Source organism: Fulmarus glacialis, unplaced genomic scaffold (genome assembly GCF_000690835.1).
Source record: "Fulmarus glacialis isolate BGI_N327 unplaced genomic scaffold, ASM69083v1 scaffold39724, whole genome shotgun sequence".
NCBI classification, from domain to species: domain Eukaryota; kingdom Metazoa; phylum Chordata; class Aves; order Procellariiformes; family Procellariidae; genus Fulmarus; species Fulmarus glacialis.
Window position 1 is genome coordinate 1 of NW_009208298.1, and position 25,659 is coordinate 25,659.

The following is a 25,659-nucleotide window of genomic DNA, read 5'->3' on the forward strand; positions in this document are numbered from 1 at the left end:
CAACCGAAACGATTCTATGATTCTATGATAATCAAAATTAACTTAAATTTTTCATTTAATATAACTTCTGAAACAGAGTGACTATATGCAGTTTCACTTAACACGAAGATTTGTGGGTAAAATCCTGTAGGAATATGTGACAATCTGTTGCCAAAATACCACTACTGTTTTGCATCTTAGCATACTATATGTGGATTTTTCCATCAGCCTCATATGAAGATCAACACTGGAGTCAGCAATGCTCCTTGATAACAATATTGAAGATTTTTATCAAAAGACAGTTGAGCTAGTGCTGTTCACTGCTGCCATCATGTGTCACTTAATATATTGCATATGCTTTTAAACAACACTGTGTTGTACTTAAGAAACCAATTTTGGATTTATAAAGCCCCCACTGTATTTGTCTTTTAACAAGGCACTAATAAGAAACGTTATGTCTAAACTTGAGTCCTCGAAACTGGAGGAAAATGTCACTCAGTACTGTGTTGGATTGAGTAGATAAATTGGAAAATTTGTTGAAGAAAATACTCTCTTAATATTAAAATGACAGGCGTGACTTAAAATAATGGTTCTGTAATTGCCTCTCTACTATGGTTCTGGTGTAGAAGGCTATTTTTGAGTTAAAAAAAAAAAAAAGATTTCTAAACTCTTTTTATGCCAGCTGAGACAATTCTAACTGGGAATGCGATTACAAGTGATATTTTCTCTGTGATTAGCAAAACAAGACTTAAGTATTTGCAGTGTAAGTATCCCAGTAATTTCCATTAAAACAGGAAGTTTTTCTTCTTGCAGTTGGATGAGTGGTTTCCAGCACAAGGCAAGCAGAGTTTCAGTTTACATCTGTGCATAATAATGGGCTCAGAACCTCTGAGTTCTGAGAATACCTCTCAGAACTATGTTACACAGCCACTCTGAAATGTTATTTCAGGTACTTTGAAATGAGATTTAAAATATTCTTTATCCTAGCATAATTTATAAAAGAAAATGACACTTAAAATTGAACTAACGGATGAAATTTCTTTTGACATGGATAATAGAATTGAAATAGTTATGCTGTTCATTGGGTAGAGGGTCCTGTTACCTCCAGAACATCAGGAAAAGAAACAAGAAACTTCTTGTAATTTGTTTTGATCACAGATCTACAGTATTGGCTATAACTTAATTTCCCTACTTTTTTCTTCCGTTTAGATATTCGAATACCGTTAATGTGGAAAGGCTCTGATCACTTCAGCAATAAAGAAAGTATGTAAGATGCTGTGGTAACCAATTGCTTATGCTTGTAAATTTAAACTGGATGGGGAAGTCCATACTCATTTCAACCCCTTCTTTGACCTTTCAGTAGGTCCATATTTTACTCTGTTCGTTGCATAGCTGCTCTTAACTTAAAGTTGTTGGTTGTAGCAAGTTGAGTTAGTTCAAAGTCCTGTAGTTCTGTATGTTTAAGCCCTGATCTCTAAGAAGTCCTTTTGAGGAAAAATTCCAGACGAAGTAATAGAAAAGTGTTGTTATTAAATGGATAGCTGAGAAACTTCTGATTAAACATGTTGTTCTATGTCTTGTCTACACTTGAGAGAGTATATTGGAGGCTGTTTCCAGTGAGAAATTTAAATGAAAGTTGCTGGTGGTGTTGAGTGGATTATTGGATAGTCTTCAAGTACATGCATTTTGCTGTGTGATGGAGATTAACCCTAAATCTGTTCCAGCTGTCACCTGGCATTGATTTCACTTTGATTTTCAATAGGGTCAGAGGGGCTAAGCGTGGCAAAATAGTCTAATCCTATATTGTACATTCATAAAATGAGACAGGCTTTGGATCAAATGTTTGGGGTTTTTTGCTTAAAATCAGTTTTATTAAACAAAATTGCATTTTTGCTAACATTTCTGAAGTTGCTAGCACAAACTACCTCTGATGATTGGGGAAAAAAAAGTTGAGCAGAGGTAGGCATTTTTCCCTCTGTGAATGTTTTTCTACCTATACAGCAGCTTTGATAGTTCAATTATCATAAAATCCTATGATATAAAATTTATGATGGAAAGAATTTGAGGGCAATTCCTTAGAGATCCGAATTACCATTTCTTCTACTTTTGTTTACTGGAAGCGTTTAGTATTGTGATGTATAATATGGCTAATAAAACATTTCTTTGGCTCTCTCCAGAATCACAGCGCTATGCAGTTTTTTGTTTGTTCAGAATGGGAGCTGAGGTTTTTGATACAGAGGTGGCTATTGTGGATAAAGCAATAACAGATATCTGTTTTGAAAATGTAACCATATTGTGAGTATAATTTATTTCTGTTGAATAAAGTACAAATATTGCTGTTTTCTTTTGAAAGTGGATATGATTATGAATAACATTGGCTGAGATCCACTAAGTTTTCCTGTAGGCAAAGGAACCAGTAGAGGTCCTGTTAATTTCAGTGGATTGTGGATCCCCACCTCTGGAAGGTTGGTTTTTATGTACAAAATGATGCTGGTTGTACATGTGCTACTTGAACTGTATTACTTTTCATTTTTGCCATGCTGAAGCATTTTTCTTTATACAAAATGATAAACAAACTTGTACCTCAAGGACAGAATTAAATTAATACTAAAACCTGAAAGCATTATAAAAGCATAGGCGTGAATGTTGCACCCAGTGTTTTAAGTATTATTCTGTACAGCAGGCTATGGTCTCTTTTGATGTTCCCCTAAGTCACAGTTGTCTTAAAACCAGACCTTCTTTTCCACACCTCATGTTCTCTTACACCTATATGAGCATATGCTACAGCCACAGTCCTTATAGTTGAAGAATACTAGACAGGAAATTATTCACTTATCTTTAAAAGTAACCTGGAAAAGAGTAGAAAGGTGTTCTCATGTACTTTTTTGTTGCTTTATAATTTTTAAAAGAGTCCTGAGAGGCACTTAACTTTTTTTTTTCCCCCCTCTGCTTTATTTTTTATATTAGCAATTTAGATTCAGTCTCCTGAGGAAGACTGACTGGAAAGCTAGAACTACTGAAAACTTTAAGTCAAGCTCCGAAAAACTGAGTGATTGAGAGAGAGTGGATCTTTGAATCAGATTTTAAACTCTCTTAAACACCTGTTCAAGTTAAGAGTGGGGCAAAGATTTAAATGTGCTTCTTCAAAGATATGAGACTTGGCCATTATAATTTTCTGTGAAATACTGCAACAAAGGCAGAAAAGGCACTCTAATTTGCCTTGCATCCCCCGAGATAAAGAAAGACTTTTTATAAAACCCTTTGGGATGTTTCGTTATGGGCATGTGTGTAATGACGTGATTTGTACCTGAAAGATGAGGTTAGGCTTCTGGTTTGATGACTAAGCTTGAGAACATGAGAATCGGTAGAACTGAGAACAGAGAAAGCATAGGCTGCGGACAGAAGAACGCAGCAGTAGGTAGTTAAGTTATGAATGGCGAATTTTGTTGGTTGTAAGTGAGATAGGATTTCTTCAGTAATGTGGAGGGGATGGGGTGTGACTAAGATATCTTTAAAACAGTTCAATCTGATTTAGGACCATAGGCACAGATAGGTTTTCAGTCATGTGATTTTTGCATAACAGTAGAGGGCAGATTTAAGTGTGTTTGAACATCTTGCCTGTGTATTTCCATAACATGGGGTTTTTTTCAGTTTTTAACCTAAGCGTTGAATTTCCTGTTTGCAAGTGTTTATGGTTAATTATAACATCCATTCCATGACTTCAACACTAAGTTATTGCTGTGTACTGTAGTCTTCAATTCTATATTAATGTATGTCTTCACCTGAATCTGATGGCATTCCTTCCCTTGATTAGAAATATACGTTATTTAATATATATAGTAGCAGCAGCATTCCTTGGCTGCATACTCAGTTTATTAACAAATGCTCTGAAATTTTCTCCTCCTCCCCTTCAGTGATGAAGCAAGACCAGATTTCCAGGTGAAGGTTGAAGTGTATAGTTGCTGTACAGAGGAGTCTTTATATGTAACAAACACTCCTAAGAAACTAGCAAAGAAGCTTAAAACATCCCTCAGCAAAGCTACAGGGAAGAAACTCAAAGCTGCGCTGGAAGAAGACGGCACTGAATCCCTTTTGCCCGCTGACCCGGTCATCCAGTAGGCCATATATATTGATATTCTGGTTTTATCATTTTTAAAATATAAATAAGCCAAATATATTGTAAATTTTTGGAAAATTGCCATGAAAGTGATTATTTCTGTACTTACCCGAGTGAAAAAAAATTTACATTTTAAATAGGAAATGGGAAAGTAGGTGTGAATTCCAACCATGTCACTCAGCCTTGGGGCCTGGTTCTGATCTTGAAACACATGAGTAGGCTCTATCTTTCTGCTATACAGCTGGCTGGTAAATCCACTGCTATTTGCAAACTCTGTAATATTTTAGTTTGATCTAAATCAAAGGAAGAAACCAAGCTTGTGTGATCGGTCTGTCTGGGTCCCTCTGTCCATATACCTCTCTTTCTCCCCTTTCCCATTTACTCCCTCCCCCATATTATTTTTGCACCTAGCCAGTTTTGCTCATTCTTGACAGACAGGTAGACATGTCTAAAATTACAAGGTGTGTGAAATAAAGAAGTGTGGTATATAAACAGGAGAAACCTCTCTTGTGCCTTCTCCCCTAATGAAGCTGACCGAGCTGTTATGCCTGGGGTGCATGCTGTGCACATGGGGGCCATTCCGCTTGCTGGCTTTTCAGTAAAACTGTGGACTGTCAAAAGCACTTTACAGTTACAAGCTGCTTAACAAGAGTTTCCTTAATTGACTTTAGCACAGGACATTTTAAAATGACTTACTGTTTTTCAGTGTTCGTAGAAATAAGTGCTGTTCCCCGTAATTTACCTGTTTCCTTTTAACAACGATCGTAAGTCTTTCATGCATTTTTTAATGAAGTTAACTGCCTACTAATATTTCCCAGCTACTTTAATTTCATTGGGATTTAAGCAGACCAGGTACCTAAATTGTAAATACTAATAATACTGATTTTTTTTTTTTTTTTTTTTTTTTTAGAAGGCAATTTTTTCAAGGAATTACTTTTTTTTTTGGTGGCTGAACAGTAAAGAATCAATGCCTAATTCTTGCCAGGTATTGAGTGTAGTCTTAGTCTAGCTTCATATATCTATTTGTCTGGATTTTAAAAGGAAATGTTCAAGCATATTCTATCTTTGTCAAACTGATATTACTGTATACTGATATTACTGTATACTGATATTACTGTTTCAATCAAAAAAAAAACACATCCAAGAGATCTTACCCACAGAGCAAAGCAAATTTTATCACTAACTTTCCAGTGTGTTCCCCCTAATGACAATGTATCTTTCAATCTGCGTCATCTCAGGTGGCTGTGCTTTCCCTAAGCTCCAGTTGGACGATGACACACTAGCATTAGATATAGTTTGCTTCAGATATAACCACTGGCTTATTTGCTAGCCATACTCGCTTGAATATAGATTGCCTGTCTTTTACGGAAGAAGCATTGGTAGACAATCTAAACAGCTGCCTCCTCCCTTGGGTTTTGCTTTTGGTTTCTCAGTTGTAACTGTATTTTGCTTTCCTCCATCTTGAAATTTGTTGTTTCTACTATAAATAATCATCTCACAGTGACTGTTACTTTCTTAGCAGAGTTAAATGAACAATAATGTGTTTAATGATGGCATTGCTAGGTGACTAAAAAGGATTCTTGGAAAGAAATGGATTATTATAGGCAGAAAATAAGTTGTCAATTTTTTTTTTATAGGCTCCCCTTAGGATTTATAGTAGTAAGACCTTGGTATGTAGCCCTTATAGAGGGGAAGAGATTGCAAGATTACAAGAGATCTTTCAACTATTCCCAGAGAATTTTACCAGTCCAGCAGATGAAATTATACCACAACAAAAAAAGGAACTTTCTGTATCATATGAACATCTTTTCTCTGTAGATTTCATTTGTACAGGCCTTTTTCTTTTCAGAGCACACATGGGATGAAGTTCTCCGTTTTCCAAAAACTCTGTGATCCCTCTGTGTCGAACTTCTTGGTTAGTGAGGAAACTGTCAGCCTTGTAACTTCTTGCAAAAGCTTAGTGACAAAGTGCTTTGAAAGGTTGCTTAGGTTGGTTAACTTCAGTTATACTTACATTCTCTCTACTTTTAATTATCTCTCTTTTCACTTCTATACAGTCTTTTGCGTGCTTAATTTTTCTATTCTAGCTTAAGTTTGGGTTTTTTTACATTTGTCATAGAACGAAAATATTTAGTGCAATTATACTATAGAATTCCAGAGTAACTAGATTGCTCCCTGAAGTGCATGAAGTGCATTGCCTTTTATGTATTGTCCTCCACTGGGCTGGAGGCATGGCTTCGGTGTCCTACGTTTGAATTGGCAAATTCATAGTGATATTTTGCTAGAAGTACATAGTCTAATCTAATGGCCTCATTTTTACGGTTGGATTCGTTTTAGTACCTGAAGGTTATATTTGTTTTTACCTTCTATTATTTAAGATCTGATTGAAAGGTGAGTGTATTAGATTTTCTTTTTTTTTTTTTGACTTTCAAATCCTCCACTCTATATGTCTGGATGAGTGAACTAAGATTGGGATTTCTAGCATTGGGATTAATATTCAGGAACAGATTCTGGAATCTGAGATGTATTCATTAATATGCATCGATAGAAAGGGTGATATAGTTGCACCTTCCCACGCCAATGTCTGTGTGGCAACTTTGGTGCCTCCGTCTCTTGATCAGTAAACAGATTTAACAATGAGCCTTTGCCACAGGCATGTTTTGGAGATGAGCTGATTTTTTTTTAAATAAAGTTATTACATTGAAAAATACTATAGATATGCAAAGTACTGAATGAGATACAGCAGGCAGATTATTCTTTGTTATACAAAGAAACTGCCATTTAAGGCAGTTAGCTAATTCTGTGAAATGTAGAGGCAAAATGTAGTCAACAATCCCGATTAGCCAGTTAAATTTGAAAAATATTTGCAGATAAAACTTTTCTAAATTATGCTGCAGCTGGCTGAAAGGAATGACGGTTATATTTTAGAACGAAAATGTTACTGTGAAGCATATTTTAAAAGTGAAGTAGCTATTTTTTTTGGCAAGGTCGTTGTGGTAATTAGTCATGCTTTAGAAAAAAAGTAACTTTAAAATCAGCACAGAAGTTTTATCTGTGAGAAGAAACTGAACCTTTTGGTACAGTTTAAGTAGAATGGTAATGTATTGCTCAACTGCATGGCAAAACATAATCAGTGGACAATCTTTTGTTAGGGAACAGTCTAGTAGGGAATATATACAAATGCTAATGAGTTTTAGTTCAGATTGCCCTCTTGAAATGTTTCACAGCAGTGGTTCTTCGCCCAGAATGTTATATTGAATTTAATTTTTTCTTTATTCCCTTGAGATAGATATGTAACAGACCTCCCTGCTAGCAAACTTGCTGCTTTTGCTCCTCTCCTTCATTAGGGTTAGGGCTAGGTAGGCATCTGCCTTGTTCCTCTGCAGAGCCAAAGATTTTAAAACTGTATGTTCCCATTGTGCTATTAGGAAAAATAAGATTTGAAAAATACTATGATAGAAAACTATTTTTTAGTGATGTTAGTTTAGTAGTGTCTTCTCACCTTTTACGCCACTAAGCTATCTTATGCTGTACTGAAGATATTTTAAGGATCTTATACTAGATCCTGTTAGGGAGAGTAGTTAGTGATTTTGAGGGGTTTGTTTTCTTCTGAACTTTGTTTAAACTGCCATTAGCCAGGTGGAATTCTTACTGCATTGCTGGACTGTAAATCTGTTACTCAGTCTGAAGAGTATTTGGGGGAAAAGGTTAAACATGTACCAAATTTATACTAGTTTATTCCAAGAATTGCATTCCACATGCACTGTGCTGAATTGTAAATGTGATTTTTTTTCCCTAGGCAAAATCCAAACCAAAGATAAAACATTCTGAAACCTGTAAACACAATAAGTGAGAGAGTCCTTTATGCTACAAAACTGACCTTAGGATTTCTGCACAGATTTCTGCGTGTGAAGAATCAAGCTATTAGATACTATTAAAAAATATGTATATGAACAACTGTTTTATCAAGCGTGGTCTACACAGGCAAAGCAAAAGAGCAGAGCAACATGGAGGAGCAGTATAAAGCCTTTTAATTTTTAACCTATATTTTCAGATAAACTTTATGTCATCATAGTTGTTCTATTAACTATAGCAATTTTTTAACCTATTACCAAATCTATTTGGTTTAGGCCTAGGAATAAAAGTTGTAAAACTATTAAAAGTTATTCAGTGTCTGACTAGAGGAGAGAGATGCTTTTAGCATCCTCAGGGTGCAGAGAGGTTGGAAAGCACAGCCTTTACGCTGGGTTTGGCAGTCGCTGGCTCATCAGTAAGCTTGAGCCCAGCTTTGGGCAGTGGCCACAGGAGAAGTCTCCTGGCTGGCAGGTCCAGGAGAGGTGGCTATGGAAAGAGCCACCTGATGGGGCCTCGTGGTGTTGGCCTGGACAGCAGGGCCTAGAAGTTTTGGGGTGGGAAGGAACTGGAGGTACTGCAATGGGTGGAGGCAGGAGGTGAGGATACAGGAAGCGGATGAAGAGACTGTGGGACAGTGTTGGTTTACAAGGAAAACCAGAGATACGGGAGTTCTGTGGGAGGAGGTTGGGGGGTGGCAATCTGGTCACAGACAGGTGATGCCTTGCACTTTGGTGTTCCCTTGTATCCAAATGTGTTATCTCAGGCATGTTTAGACTCCCCTTAATTACTGCCTGAGCAACGTAAAGCAGAAATGTCTTAAACGTGCCTTTTCTTTCACATTTAGGGGAGCAAAGTACAGTTTGCTAGCGTATACCACTTTGGGGCTGGAGAGTGCTGAGGACAATTTCAGGACCCACAACCTTACCATTACAGGAAATGGTAAGTACATATGGTACCAATTTAAGGAAATAAAAAACCAGTAACATTTTGCATTTCTCTCTCTTGTAAACTAAAGAGCTTAAAGAGATTATTTTTCTTGATACTTAATATAGAACAACTTTAATAAAATATTTAATGGCTCTAAAACAGACATCTGTACACAGCTGAATAAACTATAAGTTGAGTAAAATTTCAAGTCCAGATGAAAATTTAACTCTTTTGGGAGTTTCTTCTGTCATTTGCATCTTGGTCTTACGTGAGTTGTAGCTATATACACATTATTTCCCCTTCCTCACAACCAAGGAAGGGTATCAGAATGAAGAACAGCTTTTTCCTCTGTAGTCAGATGGAAAGTAGAAAAATAGCTTCAGTTCAGCTAGGTTGTTTCAGGCCCATATTTAACACAGGACGTAAGCATGTGTGCTTGCAACTTGCATTGGTTGCTGTACTTCAGCTCTAGGACAGCACAAGTTGGCAGCATAGAATCATAGAATCATTAAGGTTGGAAAAGACCTCTAAGATCATCGAGTCCAACTGTCAACCCAACACCACCATGCCCACTAAACCATGTCCCTAAGCGCCTCATCTACACGTCTTTTAAATATTCCAGGGATGGGGACTCCACCACTTCCCTGGGCAGCCTGTTCCAAGGCCTGACCACTCTTTCAGTAAAGAAACTTTTCCTAATACCCAATCTAAACCTCCCTTGGCACAACTTGAGGCCATTTCCTCTCCTCCTATCACTAGTTACTTGGCAGAAGAGACCAACCCCCACCTTGCTACAACCTCCTTTCAGGTAGTTGTAGAGCGCGATGAGGTCTCCCCTCAGCCTCCTCTTCTCCAGGCTAAACAGCCCCAGTTCCCTCAGCCGCTCCTCATCAGACTTGTGCTCCAGGCCCTTCACCAGCTTCGTTGCCCTTCTCTGGACACGCTCCAGCGCCTCAGTGTCCTTCTTGTAGTGAGGGGCCCAAAACTGAACACAGGATTCGAGGTACGGCCTCACCAGTGCTGAGTACAGGGGCACGATCACCTCCCTACTCCTGCTGGCCACACTATTTCTGATACAGGCCAGGATGCCGTTGGCCTTCTTGGCCACCTGGGCACACTGCCGGCTCATGTTCAGCCGGCTGTCGACCAGCACCCCCAGGTCCTTTTCCTCTGGGCAGCTTTCCAGACACTCTTCCCCAAGTCAACCTAGATGCTAACACAGGGACTATGATTATGCTGCAACTGAAGGTACTGTTTTAAGTAGCAGGAGTACAGTTTTTTATACTTTGTCCGTTATTTTCTGAAAGGATAACCCCTCCCATAAGCCACCCTCTAATTGTTAACTTAAGACATGGGACTTTCACTGTATTTCACTGTAGCTTCTGGGAACTTTGTCTTTTACCTAGGTAAACTTGACCTCAAAGAGAATTTCATTCTTTACACTTCATTAATTCTGAATAACTATAGATTCGAGGATTTATGGGACATTTGTTTGTTGAAGGGTTGGATGAATAATTCTGAGTATCTTTGATATTTGTAAGCCTTTCTTTATTAGTACTTTATACTCTTCCTTCTTCAAATTCCTTTTTCTGTCATTAATTTACATAGCTTAGTCTGGTGAGAAATTACATACCTGGATATTTTGGTTCATTACAAGCATTTCTGAAACATGACCAAAGAGAGAGTCATGTCAATGGAACATTGTATTACCTGCTTATAATTACAGAAGAGAGAGCCTATTACACAGTAGAGCTGAGCGAGGAGGGATGTTGCAATTCATTGGAAACTCCTTGGAATCCTAAAAGCTCTTCTAGTGCTGAAGACAGAAGTAGATACAAATTCTAATCCTTAATAAAACAATCTGAAGCAAAGTGCTCATGTGTAAATGTAGCTGTGTGCCACGATGGGATGGGCTCAGAGATCCCACTTAGATGAGATGGCCAGTGTACTTATCTTTCAAAATGTTTCTAGCTGTGAAATGAGATTTAGAGCTATATTTTACGTAAGAACAACTTATTCTTGCAGAACAATATATCCATTTTTACTCGAAATTCTTTCGGAAATTCTTTTTTGGTTTTTTTTTTTTCCTTTTTTTTTTGTTAATTAAAAAAACTTACTGAAGACTAAAAATCAGTTTTAGTCTAATCCTACAGGATGAGATCTCTTTCTTTAAATATAAAAAATGCTTATTTACATTCATGATCTTAATGTAAAAATGGATGTAGAAAGCTAAACTATATATTTAGGGCAAATGTTTGGACTAAGTGTTTGTCTTTTTTTTACCTGGTCTTTTTCCGCAGAGGAATCCTCTTTTTGGCTCCCCCTGTATGGAAACATGTGTTGCCGTTTAGTTGCTCAGCCTTCCTGCATGGCTAGGGATATGATGGCAGGATTTCTTAATCAGCAGGTAAGAAGACCTTGCTTGTGTTTACATCCTCTTCTGTTAATAGCTGTCACTAAGAGTCAGTTGTTAAAACATTTGCTTTTTCCTGAAGTGGTTTCTTGAGAACTGTTACTTTTTACCTGTTCTACCTAGAGCAAGGGGGAAAATTCTATCTCACAGCTGCGTTTACAAAGAGTGGCTAAGTGTCAAGAAATACATGTTTCCTTGGCATGCTTATCAATAAAATTAATTAGGCTGTTACATAAAGATCAAGTATAATCGTTGTTTCAGAATCAGTTTAGGCTGGTACTCGTCGGCAGCAGTCCTAATAATCCTGTGGATCTCACCCTTGTACACACCTCTCATTGTGCTAGCACAAGAGTTCATATCACAGCATGGTGAATCTGACTGGTGAACCGAGCCATATTTAAACTCATCCCTTCAAAAATTATTCATGTGAACTCAGTTTACTTCTCTATTTTGGTTCATTGCACAACTAGGCAAACAAGGAGGTGATAGCAGAGGGCCAGAGGGACTGGGTCATTTGTCAGGAGTGCTGAATTACAGGCTTTAAACTGGTTATGAAACTATAATGCATTTATGAAAGCTGTTCAGAAAATTGTTTGCGAAAGTGGAAATTCTACACAAATGTCTTTGCTTGACATTTGTTGAATGTACTGTGTATTTCCAAAGTGAGATACTCTTTATTTCTCTTATTGTGTAATTACTGTAGCGATAAAGGTGGTTTCTTTCTTACAGTGGACACCAGTTCTAGATTTCGTTCTGTCTGTGCCAACCAGCAGATTCTGTATTGTGAGTGTCACAAGACAATAAATCTGCAAAAACTGTAAAACACCAGAAGACATTTAAAGTATTGCTAACATTTGAAAAATCAGTGACTCTGAAATGTTCTGCAACAGAAAGTCTTTGTTTTAGGAAAGAATTCAGTGTGGCTAAGTTTTGATCACACAGGGCTGATCTGTGTATACCTTGTAATATGCTCTTAATTTGTAGTTTGTCTGGCAATTTCTGACTATTTCTTCCCTTTAGCAAATGATAGGAAGTCTAACTAGCTGGAGGAGGCTGTATTGCGTACTAAGAGGTGGCAAGCTCTTTTGTTATTATTCTCCAGAAGAAATTGAGGCTAAACTGGAGCCAGCATTGACAATTTCCATCAACAAGGTAAAATTGGTTGTATGGGTTTTTTTTGCTTTGGGTTTTTTGTTTATTTTGGGGGAGACTGTTTTTTGTTTTAAGACATACCTACAGCTCTAAGCTGCTGGTATGCAGAATGCTTTATAGGTAGCATGTGGGTGGGATATGCTTCAGTGAAATTTGCAGTTGCTGAATTTTTAGCAAGGACATTACATTTCTTAGCTGTGGATGTAAGTTCCTTCTATTGCATTAGATTGGTTAACACTGAGGTAGAAAGGAGGATATTTTTCTTTAGGAAAAGTGATAACTTGTTATATGACAGTTCCATAAGGCAGCCCTTAGAAATGTATTGCTTACAGTCCTTTAGCAATGCTCTGGTAGACTTTTGTCCTCAGCAAGGTGAAATTTTAACAAAAGCTTTTTTGTTGTTGTGTGCTATTTGGCCACAGTCTTAATTAGAAGGAGAGCTGCAAAATTGTTCAAAATATTTTAGTGCCTTAAAATAAGCAGCTTTTCTTAATACTGGTTTTGTACAGTGAACAATAACTTTGGAAGTTCTGTTCTCTAGGATGACCTTATTGCTGCTTTTCATACCCTGATTGGAAAGGCGGGGTTTAAAACTTAAAATTAAAATGTTACTTACTATTTGGCTAAAGAAACATGAAGCATTTAATTTGAAGTAAGTATTTAAATGTTCAATTTAGGGATGTTATTGGAAGGATCTTCTAGAATTGTGAGCATTAGAGTGAAGAGATGCTTTCAAAAACTGTTTTTAGTGCAGTCATCAAGAATTAATATCACATAAGGATGAGCAGAGGAATTTCATGTTATTTGCAATTGACGTAGCTAGATTCATCTTACATAAGTAAATAGACACATTTGGAAACTGTGTTAAGCACAGGTCAATCTGGATTCTGCTGCTGTACCACTTGAACGCCTGATGCCAACACTAATTCTGAAAGAAGCATTCCTCCCGTTCAGTTGCTTGTTCTGGCTGCTGTGCTGCTTTATGCCAGGGCAGGCGTTAGGGCAGCTGACTGATGAATTGGACAAGGGAACTGATGTGGGTTAAAATTAGCTCATTTGGGGGGAAGGAGGAGGGTTGGCTTCAGATGTGGTTCCCTTTAATAAATTCTCTTATCCAGTTCACTACATGGCTACGCAAATGCTTGTGTGGTACAAGGAAGGGGCTAGGCTATGATTGGGAATGCGTAGAGGTATAGAGTAATAAAGAACTGCTTCTTACAACAGCAGTATCAGCTTTTGGTGGCTTTAAAGTTTCTGGAAAACATGACTGCATTCTCACCTAGAGTGAGACTGGTATGTAAACCAAACATTTAAACTAGAGGTAACAATGTGACCTGTTTGTGTTAGGACTTCTTTTTTAATGTGCTAAGATTTAAATTGATTCCTTAATTAAAAACACCTTTCTGCTAGTGCCGTATCTTTTAACAAAGCCATTTTTTCTTCCAATTGTTCAGGCATTTACATTAAATAAAAGTTTAAACCGTAATATATATTTAAGCAGTTCTACTTGCTTACCTCTTCAGTCACTTTTAATTGCACTGGTCAGTCTTTGCCATAATTCTGCTTTCCAGCTGTTCACAATATCAGTTAACAAATGGTAAACTTCAGTAAATTATAGAATGACTAAATCCATATTCTAAAATGTGACAGTAATATTTTTGAAAATTATCTATCAGGCTACTTCAAATCTTTCCTTGGAGATCTCTGTTTGGGTCTGTATCCTAGTTTTGCTTTTCCTTTTAAAATAACCATACTAAGAAATTTTGCTCCTCCAATACACTTAGAACCTAAAATCCAGCTTAATAAGCCTTTGCTGGGAGACTGTCTGTACGTTTGCAGAGTATCCTTAAAGCTAACATGTAGAAGGTACATAAATCATGTATCTTATACAGTTTTACAAAAATGTCAGACTGCTAGAGAATATAACTGAATCCTTCTTCATTTTAAATTAAAACCAGAAAAAAATTGCAATTTAAAACATATTTGGATACTTTACTACTTAAACAGTTTCTCTTGAAAATAACTTAATGCCTGCAGATATTTTTTGATTCCTTTGTTATGAAATTTCTCTTACAGATTAAATGAAATCAAACTAATCATATGGGCTTGTCTGCTACATGTTGTTATAGAAACAGCAATTTCAAAATGAAAGTTGAGATCGAACATCAACTCTAGACGTTCTAACTAAAATCTCTTCTGGTTGCATATGTGGCATTTTCATTTGTAATGTGAAGCTGATCCTTTACATGTAATTGAAAGATACTTTCTGAAAAGTAATGAAATCATCTGGATTTATGAGAAACTCTCTGGAAAATATTCACACTGATAGCCTTATTTCCCTTCCCTTTGAATCGAGACTTGAAGAAGCCATTAAGACCAGCAAAGTCATTACTTCAACTTCAGATGACTTCACTGCTACTGCTGTTGAGCAAGAATGGTTCTGCAGTTCCTATTATGCAAGTGCTACTATTATTGTTCCAGCTAAATGTGATTATAACGTATTATATTGCACAACTAAGTAGGCAAAGAGAAATCATATTTTCTGTAGCAAAGAAAATTTGCTGGAATCCAATTTGAACAAGAAATATTCCTTATGGGCCAGTTCCTGAAATTTTTTCAAGTTTTCTTTAGTTTGAAATGAATAATAAAGGCCTTGCCTACACCTGATAGCTTAGCCAATTGGTGCATGTGCCAGCAGTTCACGTTAGTTGCTCAGTATTTGGAATACATATCCTATTGTGTCCTGATCATAAATTATAGAACTTTATTTTGTGCTGCGTGTGCCTGAAGCTTGAGGAATTCTGGGACATCGCTTTGAATTAATGTAGGCCTGTGATTTCCTTCCTGGCATATTTTGCCAGTACAATCTTTGATCTGGTGCCACGCGGTGCAGCAGGCCCAGAGCTATCTCCGCGCTCATGCTAATCGTTGAGGTGAACAGGATGAGGAACAACGAGTGTTTGCATCCATGGGCTCAGGGTTCATAGATCGGTTGCTAAACAGTGTAGCAGGAGTGAAAGGACAAAATCCAGCTGGCATTTCTGCAGACTGTTACCTTGAATGACAGTTCTTGTTGGAACATCTGTTCTGGACTAGGTCAGGTAGAGAAACTAGTTGGAAAATGTAGTGATGGCTGCAGCAGCATAATTTCAGGGGAACCATACAGTATTTCTAGGGAACCAGGGAGTTCACCCTTGGACTGGAGCAGAAGGATATCAATATGAGTTCTTGACAATGTGAACATTTAGGGAGCCAGCAATATGAGCAATATTCTCTGCATCAGGGAACTCCAGCAGTGGTGAAATGAGAGCAGCCCTGAAAATATCTATGTTCTCTGTAGTAAGGTCTTTGTCCCACTGGTTGGCTTAGACAAGCCTTCATACATGGGAAGCTATTTTGGAAAAGCACAGACTAGTTAAATGCCTCCAAATATCTGGTATCTCATGTCGCGTTGCGCAGTTTAGACCTGCAATTGCTTGAAAGAGATTGTGGATGCGGGCTGGAGAAGCAGATATAATACCCAGATCGCACACGGTGGACCTTATAACACACATGCTCAAATTGTGTGGTTTAGAAACTATGCTTTATGGCTCCCTGGTGCTCCACAGAATGCTGGCTGGTCATATAATGCCAGCTCCTTCTCCTGGTTTTCAGCTGCTGCATTGCACTGAAGATATCTAAAATGGCATAGAAATCCTAATATTGCTCTTCCATATTATACTTGCACATTATACTTACCATCCAGTAGCCACATGGATGTTATGTTAATACAAGTTCATAAAACAATGAACATGAAAGGAGAAAATATTCGTAGCTGACCTGGTGAATTCAGGCTTGTGCATTAATGTGTTTGAAAGCCATAATTTTAAATTTAACCATATTTCCCTGCTTGCTTAAAACAAACCCCAAGGAAATTGTTAACATTACAGCAGAAACCTACACATGAGATTATAGTTTGTTTCCAGTGTTGTATTGTTATTTCTTGGTTTATTTTTTGGTACTAAAAACTTGAGGGACGTTTGTTATATGTGATTTGGTTTGTTTAATCTTAAAATAGATACACAGAACTGGATCTTAGGCTATTCAATATTTTTCTCAAGAACTGTAATTTGTTTTGATGTCTTAAAATGATCTTTATAACCAGTGCTCATCAGTGTGGCTTAAGCAGGAAAGTAGTGCACCTCAGCAATAAAAAAGTTCTCTCTTTTTTTTTTTGGCTTGTTTTTCATTTGTTTTTGTTTTGTTTTGTTGTGTTTTTTTTCTTTTTAGCTTAAAAGATGAACTTTCCAGAGAGGTATTATCAGGCAAAGAGATTTTTTGATTTGAGGAGAAAAGTATAGAGGCAGGTTCGTATTTACATTACATTAAGAAAAATCTATCATTTTCCCTTCTAGTCTTTCCTCATCTTAAAAAAATAAAAAATCTTTTGCATCTAGAACATAAGACTGGCTTCAGCATCCCCAAAAAGGGTCATTTGAGTTCAAGATTCAACTCAGTTTTTCCTATTCCGATCCACTGATTGTTCTGGTCTTTACAATAGCTGTAGCAGAGTTGGTTCAGTTCAGTCTATAAGACTGCGAAAGGTTGAGCATTATTATAACATGGTACCTTAAGACAATTTTTTGTTGTTGTTTTGTGGGGTTTTTTTTGTTTTTTGATTGAGTTTTTTTATTATTTTATTTTTTTGTTAAGTGGAACTGGGCATGTAGTGTAATTCACCCAAGCTTGGTAAATTCATCAGCCCATTATTGTAATGGCATCTTGTATCACTCCTTAAATATTCAAGCATCAGATATAGATTGTTGCTTGAGGATTTATCTCCTTTGAATAATACCATAGTTGTGGGATAAAACCTGCAGCAAACATCATTAAATAAACTTGTGTGTATGGTATGCTTGAAGTTCTTACCTGTCAAATGTTAATCAATTTGATTTAATTTTTTTGCTGGTATCTATGGTTACCTGAGTTAATGGGATATAGAGCGCTTATGGATGAATTACTTCATCTCCTATTTTTAGACAGAGGAATTTAAATGAGCATATCCATCAGATATGCTACAAGCAGCTGTTGGTATTTCAAATGGTTACTTCAGTAATGCATTTAAAACCTGGGGAATGTTCTGTAGAATATTTTTTGTTTTTCTGAGTATCAGAACTAGGCGTATCCCCATGGGATCCCATGCGTAAACTTAATTTCTGTAAGTGTATATTTGACATCTTTAGCAGATGTTTGACATTTGGTTGAATTGTGTAAAAAGCAACATGGTTGGTCTGTCCCCACTGTATTTTGAGGAATGCCCTGAGCCCACCTTTGTGGTCAGATTCACTGTCCATCCAGAGAAGAGACGTTCCAACACAGCTCTGGCTGTGGTTGTTGGCTTCCTTCAAACCCTGGGGCATTCCCCATGCCAGGGGACACCCTTGTGCGGCAGGAGGGCGCCGCATGGTCTTAATGTGCATTAGGCAGCCTCGGGTCCTGCCAGGCTCCGGGGCTGGCCAGCTGTAGGGTGCCGGCTGCTTCCCTGGTGCCGAAAGTCATCATCCCACCAGGATTTGGGATTATGCTGCTCTCCTGGATATGCCAAAAATCCTTTTAAGAGCAGTGTTGTAATAGGCCATTGCTTGTTCAGTCAGGTTGAATTGTATATGCAAAGATATTTCTGGGGCTTCTGCTTTTACTTTTGTAAATAAAGTAATGTTAATTATTTTAATTTGTTCATCATGTTGTGATGAGCAGCAATATTGACTAGTTGTGTTCTGGAAATTTTTTCAGTTGTGTTTTATCAGACTTTAACTAAAATCTTTCAGTATTTTACACATGAAAAAAATTTTTTTCACTCAGTTAGGGATAAGTGCTTTTTTTACTGTAGCAATGCCATAACAAAGAAATTAGATACTATGAAAATACCACTGGATCTAGTCTAGATAAAAATCAATTGAACTACGTCCCTGAACAGAAGGGGAAACCTTGGCTGTAACAGTGCTGCTGCGTAATCTGAGAGCCTTTCTAACATTAGCTGAAGAAATTTGACAGACTTTTATATACTTCGCATGTATTTTTTTAATTGTTTCTATGTAGCTCGCCCTAATTAAGGCAAAACTAAAATGTCTATTTTGAAATGACAAATAGGATTTTTTTATATTAGAGCAAAATGTTTTTTTCATGCTGGAAATGTGTTCTAACAGAACTGTATGAGTAACTGCTACAAAAGCTCCTTTAAATGTGGACTAGATAAGTTTCTTTTTAAATTTCCTGTCACTGTAGTATTAGCCCTGAATGTACTGATTCACGAAGATGAACATAAAATAGATACAAATTTAGAATATATTGCATAAACAGTGGCCCACAGAAGTACAGCAGGTGACCTCAATAGTAGCTGTAACAATGTGGTTGTCCAGCTGAAGAGTTCAGAGAAAAGGAGCTGCTTGCTGTCATTTTAGATTATTCACTAAACTGCTGTGGAGAAGGATGAGCTGTGTGAGATGAGCTGGTAAAGGCAGAGAGAGGGAAAACATAGGACGTACATTCTGTAATTCAGAACTAAACTGCAGTACTTTTGCTCCATTCCCTTATTTTTCATATTTTATGCCATTTTAATAGTTTTATGAGAAAATATTTTTATAAGCACTTCCTGACATTAGTTCCTTTTTTTTTTTTTTAATTGGAAATTAATCTGCATTAGATAAAAAAGCCAAATGATACCTCCCTTGCACTGTCATTGGCCATAAGGTGATGCCACTGTGGAGCTGAAGCAATAACTCATTACTACAGTTTGTCGTTCCTAGGAAACCAGAATTCGAGCTGTGGATAAGGACTCCAAGAGAAGAACTAATAACTTCTCTGTTATCAACCCTGTGTCTGGAGAGGCTGTGGTGCAACTTTTTGCTACTGACAGTAGGGAAGAACTTCATAAGTGGACGGAGGCTTTCTGGCAGCACTTTTACGATCTGAGTAAGTAAGCAGGCAGTGCTGGCAGCGTGCCTTCCAAGTGGGGTGTTACTTAACATCAAAGCGATCTTCGAACAATTTGAATTGGAATTGCCTCATAAGCCTTTGTTTGCAACGATGAGAAGAAAAATGTTCTTTGGGATAATATTGGGTGGTGGTCTAAACTGTTGGAAGGCAAATATTTGACTAAACCAAAGTTCACGTGTTCAGTCTGAGTTTTTGCAGGAAACCAGAAGCAGAATATGTCCATCAGTCCGGAAAGAACTTGATCTCTTTTAGCAGTGTTCTAGATAATTTTTTAAAGAACTGCTAAATTCTCACTATCTCTTCCTCCACTGTAGCAGGAAGAGTCCACCTCTGCCTGGGCATCCTACCAGTGGTGTGTTGGTTTTGTGAGATTCTGCAAGTATGAAACCTTTTGGCGTGGAAGCCTTAGTGGGAAGTGGTGAGGTTGCTGGATTCATTTGGGGCCTTAACTAGGGTGCAGACTCAGCCAGCCCTTGCAAGTAGGCATATGTATGTGGGATTTCCTTGCTCAGCAATATTATGGATGAATTAAATTGCAATTTGTTGCAATAGGGATTACTTGATTCTCTTGGTAATTCTAAGGTTTTGGTACCCCTTGTCACATGGGAATATGCTCACCTAGCCACACTCCAATCCATTCATGCAAATACACTCTGCTTACTTGAGCCTTGTAAAAGGTGTACCTGAGGCTTTGTAACAGGGGTTATAAATGAAATGATATATTGATACCCTGATCCTTTGGCTAACCTCTGGAACGACACTGTTCTTACATGAAAGAAGAAACTCATTTATTGGTGTAAAACAGTGAAACGGTATTGAAGTAGTATATTGTGTTGCTTGTTTAACCCTAAATATTTAATATAAGAACTATATAGATTAATTTGTCTTTTTCCTCTGCTTTAGTAGTTTAACTCACAGGTTTATTAAGAGTAGAGAACAACCGTCAGTTATTATGACAAGGTATAGTTGGTTCCTGATAGTCATTTTTATCAGGTCAGAAAACAGAACCAGGTCAATTAATGAAATATTAGTCTTTAGTCAGAGGCCACACCAATAAAATCAGTGAATTGAGGTTGTGGAAACTCGGTATTGTAGTTCATGTTTCTAGTCCTTTCTAGCTCTGATTCTCAATGAGAAAAGGCTCTATCAATTAAAGAAACACACCGACCAAAAACTAGGGCATTCTCTTTAAATTAGCTATAGACTGGGGTAAGAGAACTACTTCTTATTCATTATAGATAGAATACCGATGGATTTTTTGAGACATTTTCCTTAGGTTCAGAAAAAATGGGTCACTTGGCATTTAAATGCCTTTTTTCTTCCCTGGTTCTAAAATTCTCTTAAAATTAATGTGCTCAGAAAACTTGGAATGATTGGTATGAACAAAGTAATTTTACTGTGTCTTGTTTTCCTTAAGGTCAAAATCTATTAATAGGAAAAGAGGTTTCCTTGTCTGCTAACGGATAAAAGGCAAGTTATCCTCTATTAAAGACAGAATGTTCCTTTACTATAACATTGTAACATAGTTGTATAACATCCAGCTTGCAGTGTATTGGAGGTTGTCCCTGATGACTTCATGAAGCTTCCCTAACCTTAATTTTTTTTCTTTTTTTTTTTAGTTTTTTTTTCTGATGAATTTATACTATGTTTGGGGATTTGAAGGCAAATTATGATATTTGACCTTCATAGTATAACAATACTGCTGGGATGCTTAAATTAAGGATAGTAGCTTATGACCTTTGTGCTAAGAGAATGAGTACAGAGTTGAAAATACAAATGCATCCTGAGCATTCCAAAATGCTTACTGTTTAGCATTGCTTTGGAGATAGTTTCCTGACACAACATAATAGCTTCAATTTTTTTCAAGCTGAAGTATTTAAGTTCCAGTCATTGTTCTCTTTTCTCTCTCAGGCCAGTGGAAACATTGTTGTGAAGAACTTATGAAAATTGAGATTATGTCACCACGGAAACCACCTTTGTTCTTGACAAAAGAAGCGACCTCCGTCTACCATGATATGAGTAAGTGGGATTTGTCTTTTCAAGTTGCAGGGTAACAGAAACAACATTGTCTGTATTCAGATGGCTTCTGGTGTTGATGTTGAAATGCTGAGTTTTTCAAGGACAATTCAGACAATGAAAGAGCAACATAATTGCATACCAAGGCGTTCATATTAAATCCGAATTTGTAATAGCACAAATAATGAATACATTTTTACACCTTGAGCCAAAAAATCTGCAATCTGTACTGTAACTAGGGAGCCTTGAACACATTCAAAAAAGCTGTCACTAGAAATAAACACTCGTCGTAAGAGTAGTATAAAGCTCAGGAAATGTAAAGGTAAAATAGTTCAGTCTGCAAACCAGTAATGTCTTTAACTAGCTGCATGAAATAAATTTGCTGTTCTTAAAGCTATTTAAAGGCTTACCTAACATAACTTACCTAATTGTTTAGTCTTCGGTAATGATGTTGAAAAATAAAATACGCTTGGAAAATCTAGCTAGCATGTATCTGAGACTTGTATTTTTACAGAGCAAAATGGTATGCAGCAGGATTATTTTAATAGTTTCATTACAGAAATAATATTTACAGACTAGAAAAAGTAGGTCACTTTGTTTTAATGGATCCGATGCAGTATTGGCTGAGAAACACTGTACAACTATAAATGCCTGACTGCTTGCTGCTTGAGATTGGAACTGTGAAGATGCTCAAAATGCCATGTGGGTCATTGAGTTACTGTGCATCAGAGCACTGAACAGTCAAGAGAGTCCTATCTAAGCTATGAATGCAGAGTAGAAAGGCAGTAAATCAACTATATAGAAGTTTTACGAAGGTAATACAGTAGCATAATTCTACTGATACTCAGGTACATCAGTGAGGAGCAGAACACAAACTCTGTTTCACTCTTAATATTCCAGGTTTTTTTCCTGCTTGTTTATAGTATTCATAGGTAAAACCCTGTGTTTAAAAATGTGTTGAAAATCATTAACGTGTGGCCTGCAATAGAAAAGATATTGCTGCTGTTTGAGGCTAGTATTACTGCAGTATACATAGAAAACTCAATATGAGGGATAAGAAATGGGACAAGACAGTCTTAAAGCACATAAAGAAAAATGATATATGTAAAGATGTCCCATTTTCTGCAGGCTGGAAGCACAAGAATGTTTAGTCATAGACTTTTTCATGGGCCTTCTGTGAAACAAAATTTTCAAAGCACTAGACAACAAAATACGTTTAATATCTAATACATATAGGTTTCCTAGTAGTACGTTATTTTTTCTACTTTTACTTGGAAAGAAATATCAATGCCTACCCTGTTGCCTCAATGCCAGCTGTCACGGAAACAGTTCCCTCCTGTCACCTTAGTTGTCTCTTTGAAAGCATATGTAATCTTTTCCATTTCATCCATTAATACTCTTAATAGTAGTCCAGACTTCATGAGACATAGTTAATACAGTTTTGTATTCTGAACAGTAATAATGAAATAGGTAGCAGTAAAATCATTGGTAGCGTTTTAATCCGAGTTAATTGCTGTCCCTCAAAATTACAGGCATTGATTCTCCAGTGAAACATGAGGGCTTAGCTGATATCATACAAAGAAAAATTGAAGAGAGTGATGGTGAGTTCCTGCTTGGCCAGCAAAAAGAGTCTGCATCTTCCCTATGGGCTTCACTCTTTGATGGATCTCATGACATGGTTGTTCAGAAAAACTTGCATCTGGGCTCAAAAAGAGATACTACAAGTCCTAATGATAGCAGAGGAAAGAAAAGAAGAGCTCCACCTCCACCCTCCGATAAGTCACCGTATAGTGCAAAAGCACAGGTGAACACAGAGCAAGTGGGCAAGGAAAACTGGGAGAAGTCTGACCGTGCATCTGCTAGTAGTTCTTCCTTTGATTCAAAGTTATCTACGAAAATGCAGCAGTGGCAGACACCCATTGCTGCTCCTCGCAAAACTGGTCCTTGTAGAAAAAGCAGTTTAGCTGGCCATGGGAATCCCATTTCATTGGTTAACAAGACCGAGTCTGAAACCAAACTGGTACCAACCCCTAGACAGAAATGCATCACAGAAATGCTAGACCCTAGATCATGGCTGCAGCCATAGACATTGTAATTAGCTTAGAAGAGTCCCTGGAATTTTAAGTTTCTCAGCCTTCTACTATAACTCTTAAGTAAAAATAGATTTTAGCATATAGGTTATAAGTATTGAGGCTAAAGTTTATTTTCTTTTATGCAGGGCATTACTACTAGCTGCAGTGTCAGCTGTACTCATCGCTAACATCTAAATAATTGCACTAGTAACAGGGGGAGTTATCTCTATCTGAAATAACAGTGCTACTTCTGAAAAGAGTGGTTCAGTACTTTCCCCTTGAAAAACGGTCAGTGTTCAGGGTAACTCAGTGTCCCTGCAGCAGGGATGTTACCATTGCCTTCTACCAGTCCCTCAGCCCATCTGCAGCTCCTCAGAGTAGTTCAAGTGGGAATTTCACACACATTCACACAGATCTTGCAAAGGTGATTTTCTTGGGCTCTATGCTTGGCTTCACCTAAAATATTCTTATCTCTCCCTCACTGTTTGGGAACCATAGCTTATAAGATAATGTACTGTGAAAAGTTGTTGTGCTCTTCTGAACGGCTGTGTAACTCTGTGAATTTCTGAAGCAGTTCTATCAATTTAGCGTGGGATCTCCTAAGTTCTTGCTGGTGTATGCGCTGTCCGAATGGACCAGGATTATTTGTATATGAGCAAGAATGTGATCCATCACTGCTGCTTATTTCAGACTAACACAAACATTTAAAAGCAGTACTGCATATAAACACCTATTCAGGATTTCATTTTTACGGTTGTTTTTTCTGACGAATGGGGCTCTGCAGCATAGCTTCTTCCTTTGTGGAGCCTCTCAGCTGTTCCTGGTAGGTAGCTGGTTTGTAAACACGACAGTGTTACTGGTAAACAAACAGGGTTTTTTCACCACTCGTTCTTTCTGAAATAGCAGAGAATAAGTACTTCGGGTGAAAATATTGAAGTTTGATATTCTTCCATCAGACTGCTCACCGTTTTTGTAAGAAGCATGGGTTATTAGGGTTCCTGTGGCACCTGCAAAACACCTATTGCATAGGGAAAAGATTCTCTTCTCCTGGATCCGCAGCTTAAATATCCAACCCTTTCCTTGGTTGATGCATTTATCTCAGATGCTGGAACTTATCCAAGAGCAAAGGTCTGCTTGCAGATCTCCCTCTAGAGCCTTGGTATTCAGACCTGTGTTGAAAGAGTCATATCAGCAACTGTATACATACAGTTCATTAATTTTTTTTTTTTTCCTAAAGTGTGGATGGCTTTGGGAGCTTTACCATTTCTCCAGAAGATATTGTGTGCATGGCTGGTTTGTTTGTTTTATCTATTTTTTTGTCTTCTGCTAAGCTCTTGGCTGCACAGCTGTAAAGGTATCTGCTGAATTCCCTCAGTAGTTCACTGGCTATTTGGATGGGGCTTGAGAGGCAGGTTTCATTTACAAATCCTTTCGCAGGATTAGAGCCCTTCATTTCTAGAATGTCCTTGTTCATTCTTCGTTTAATCACATTCCATTTTCCCTCTGAAACAACCATAATCATTCTTACAATAAATCATGCTGTTACTTAAGTGGATGGTTTGTGAATGGTTTATAAATAGGAACAGAAAAACTGAAGAATAACTACATGATTATGTAAATCAGACACAGTCAGCTAAGTGGACTGTGCAACTCTGAACAAGAAATAGGAAAAATAAACGTGAAAAAAAAAGCATATTTTCCAAAATCCAGCTGCAGTTTATTTAGCTTTAAATCTAGCCTTAAATGTTACTGTGCTCTGGAAAGAAAGAATACCTTTTTCCTGGTAACCCCTTTCCATTTAGTTGTTATATTTCAAAATAAATCTCATAAATATATAAGGCAAGAAAGCACCATAATGAGGATTTATTTTTAAATTCAACAGGCCATTGAATTTCAATGAGCAGTTTCTCTATTAAATTCAGTGGCTTTGTTTTGAAGTGAACATACATATTTTAGGAAGGCATTTAATATTAATTTAAAGTCTTCAAGTGATGAGAATTCACTCATACCTCCTGTTGCAATAGTTAATTACCCCAGGTACATTTTTCACTTGATTTTCTATTTGCATTTCTAGCTCCACCTTAAGTTATTTTGGTCTTTTTATGCATTTGATTGCTTATATTGATCTCTGTAGTATCAGCTTTTCTAATTGC

General features: G+C 37.3%; 1 protein-coding gene across 1 annotated transcript; it reads left to right on the forward strand.

The window, feature by feature from the left end:
* The first annotated feature begins 1,193 nt into the window (after window positions 1–1,193).
* LOC104075792 (rhotekin-2-like) lies at window positions 1,194–23,903 on the forward strand. The gene is made up of 9 exons (XM_009576427.1): window positions 1,194–1,242; window positions 2,157–2,274; window positions 3,894–4,094; window positions 8,796–8,890; window positions 11,179–11,285; window positions 12,312–12,443; window positions 19,229–19,394; window positions 21,330–21,437; window positions 22,967–23,903. The coding sequence occupies exons 1-9, from the start codon at window positions 1,206–1,208 to the stop codon at window positions 23,518–23,520; spliced, it is 1,518 nt and encodes a 505-aa protein (XP_009574722.1). The 5' UTR covers window positions 1,194–1,205; the 3' UTR covers window positions 23,521–23,903.
* Window positions 23,904–25,659: the final 1,756 nt, after the last annotated feature.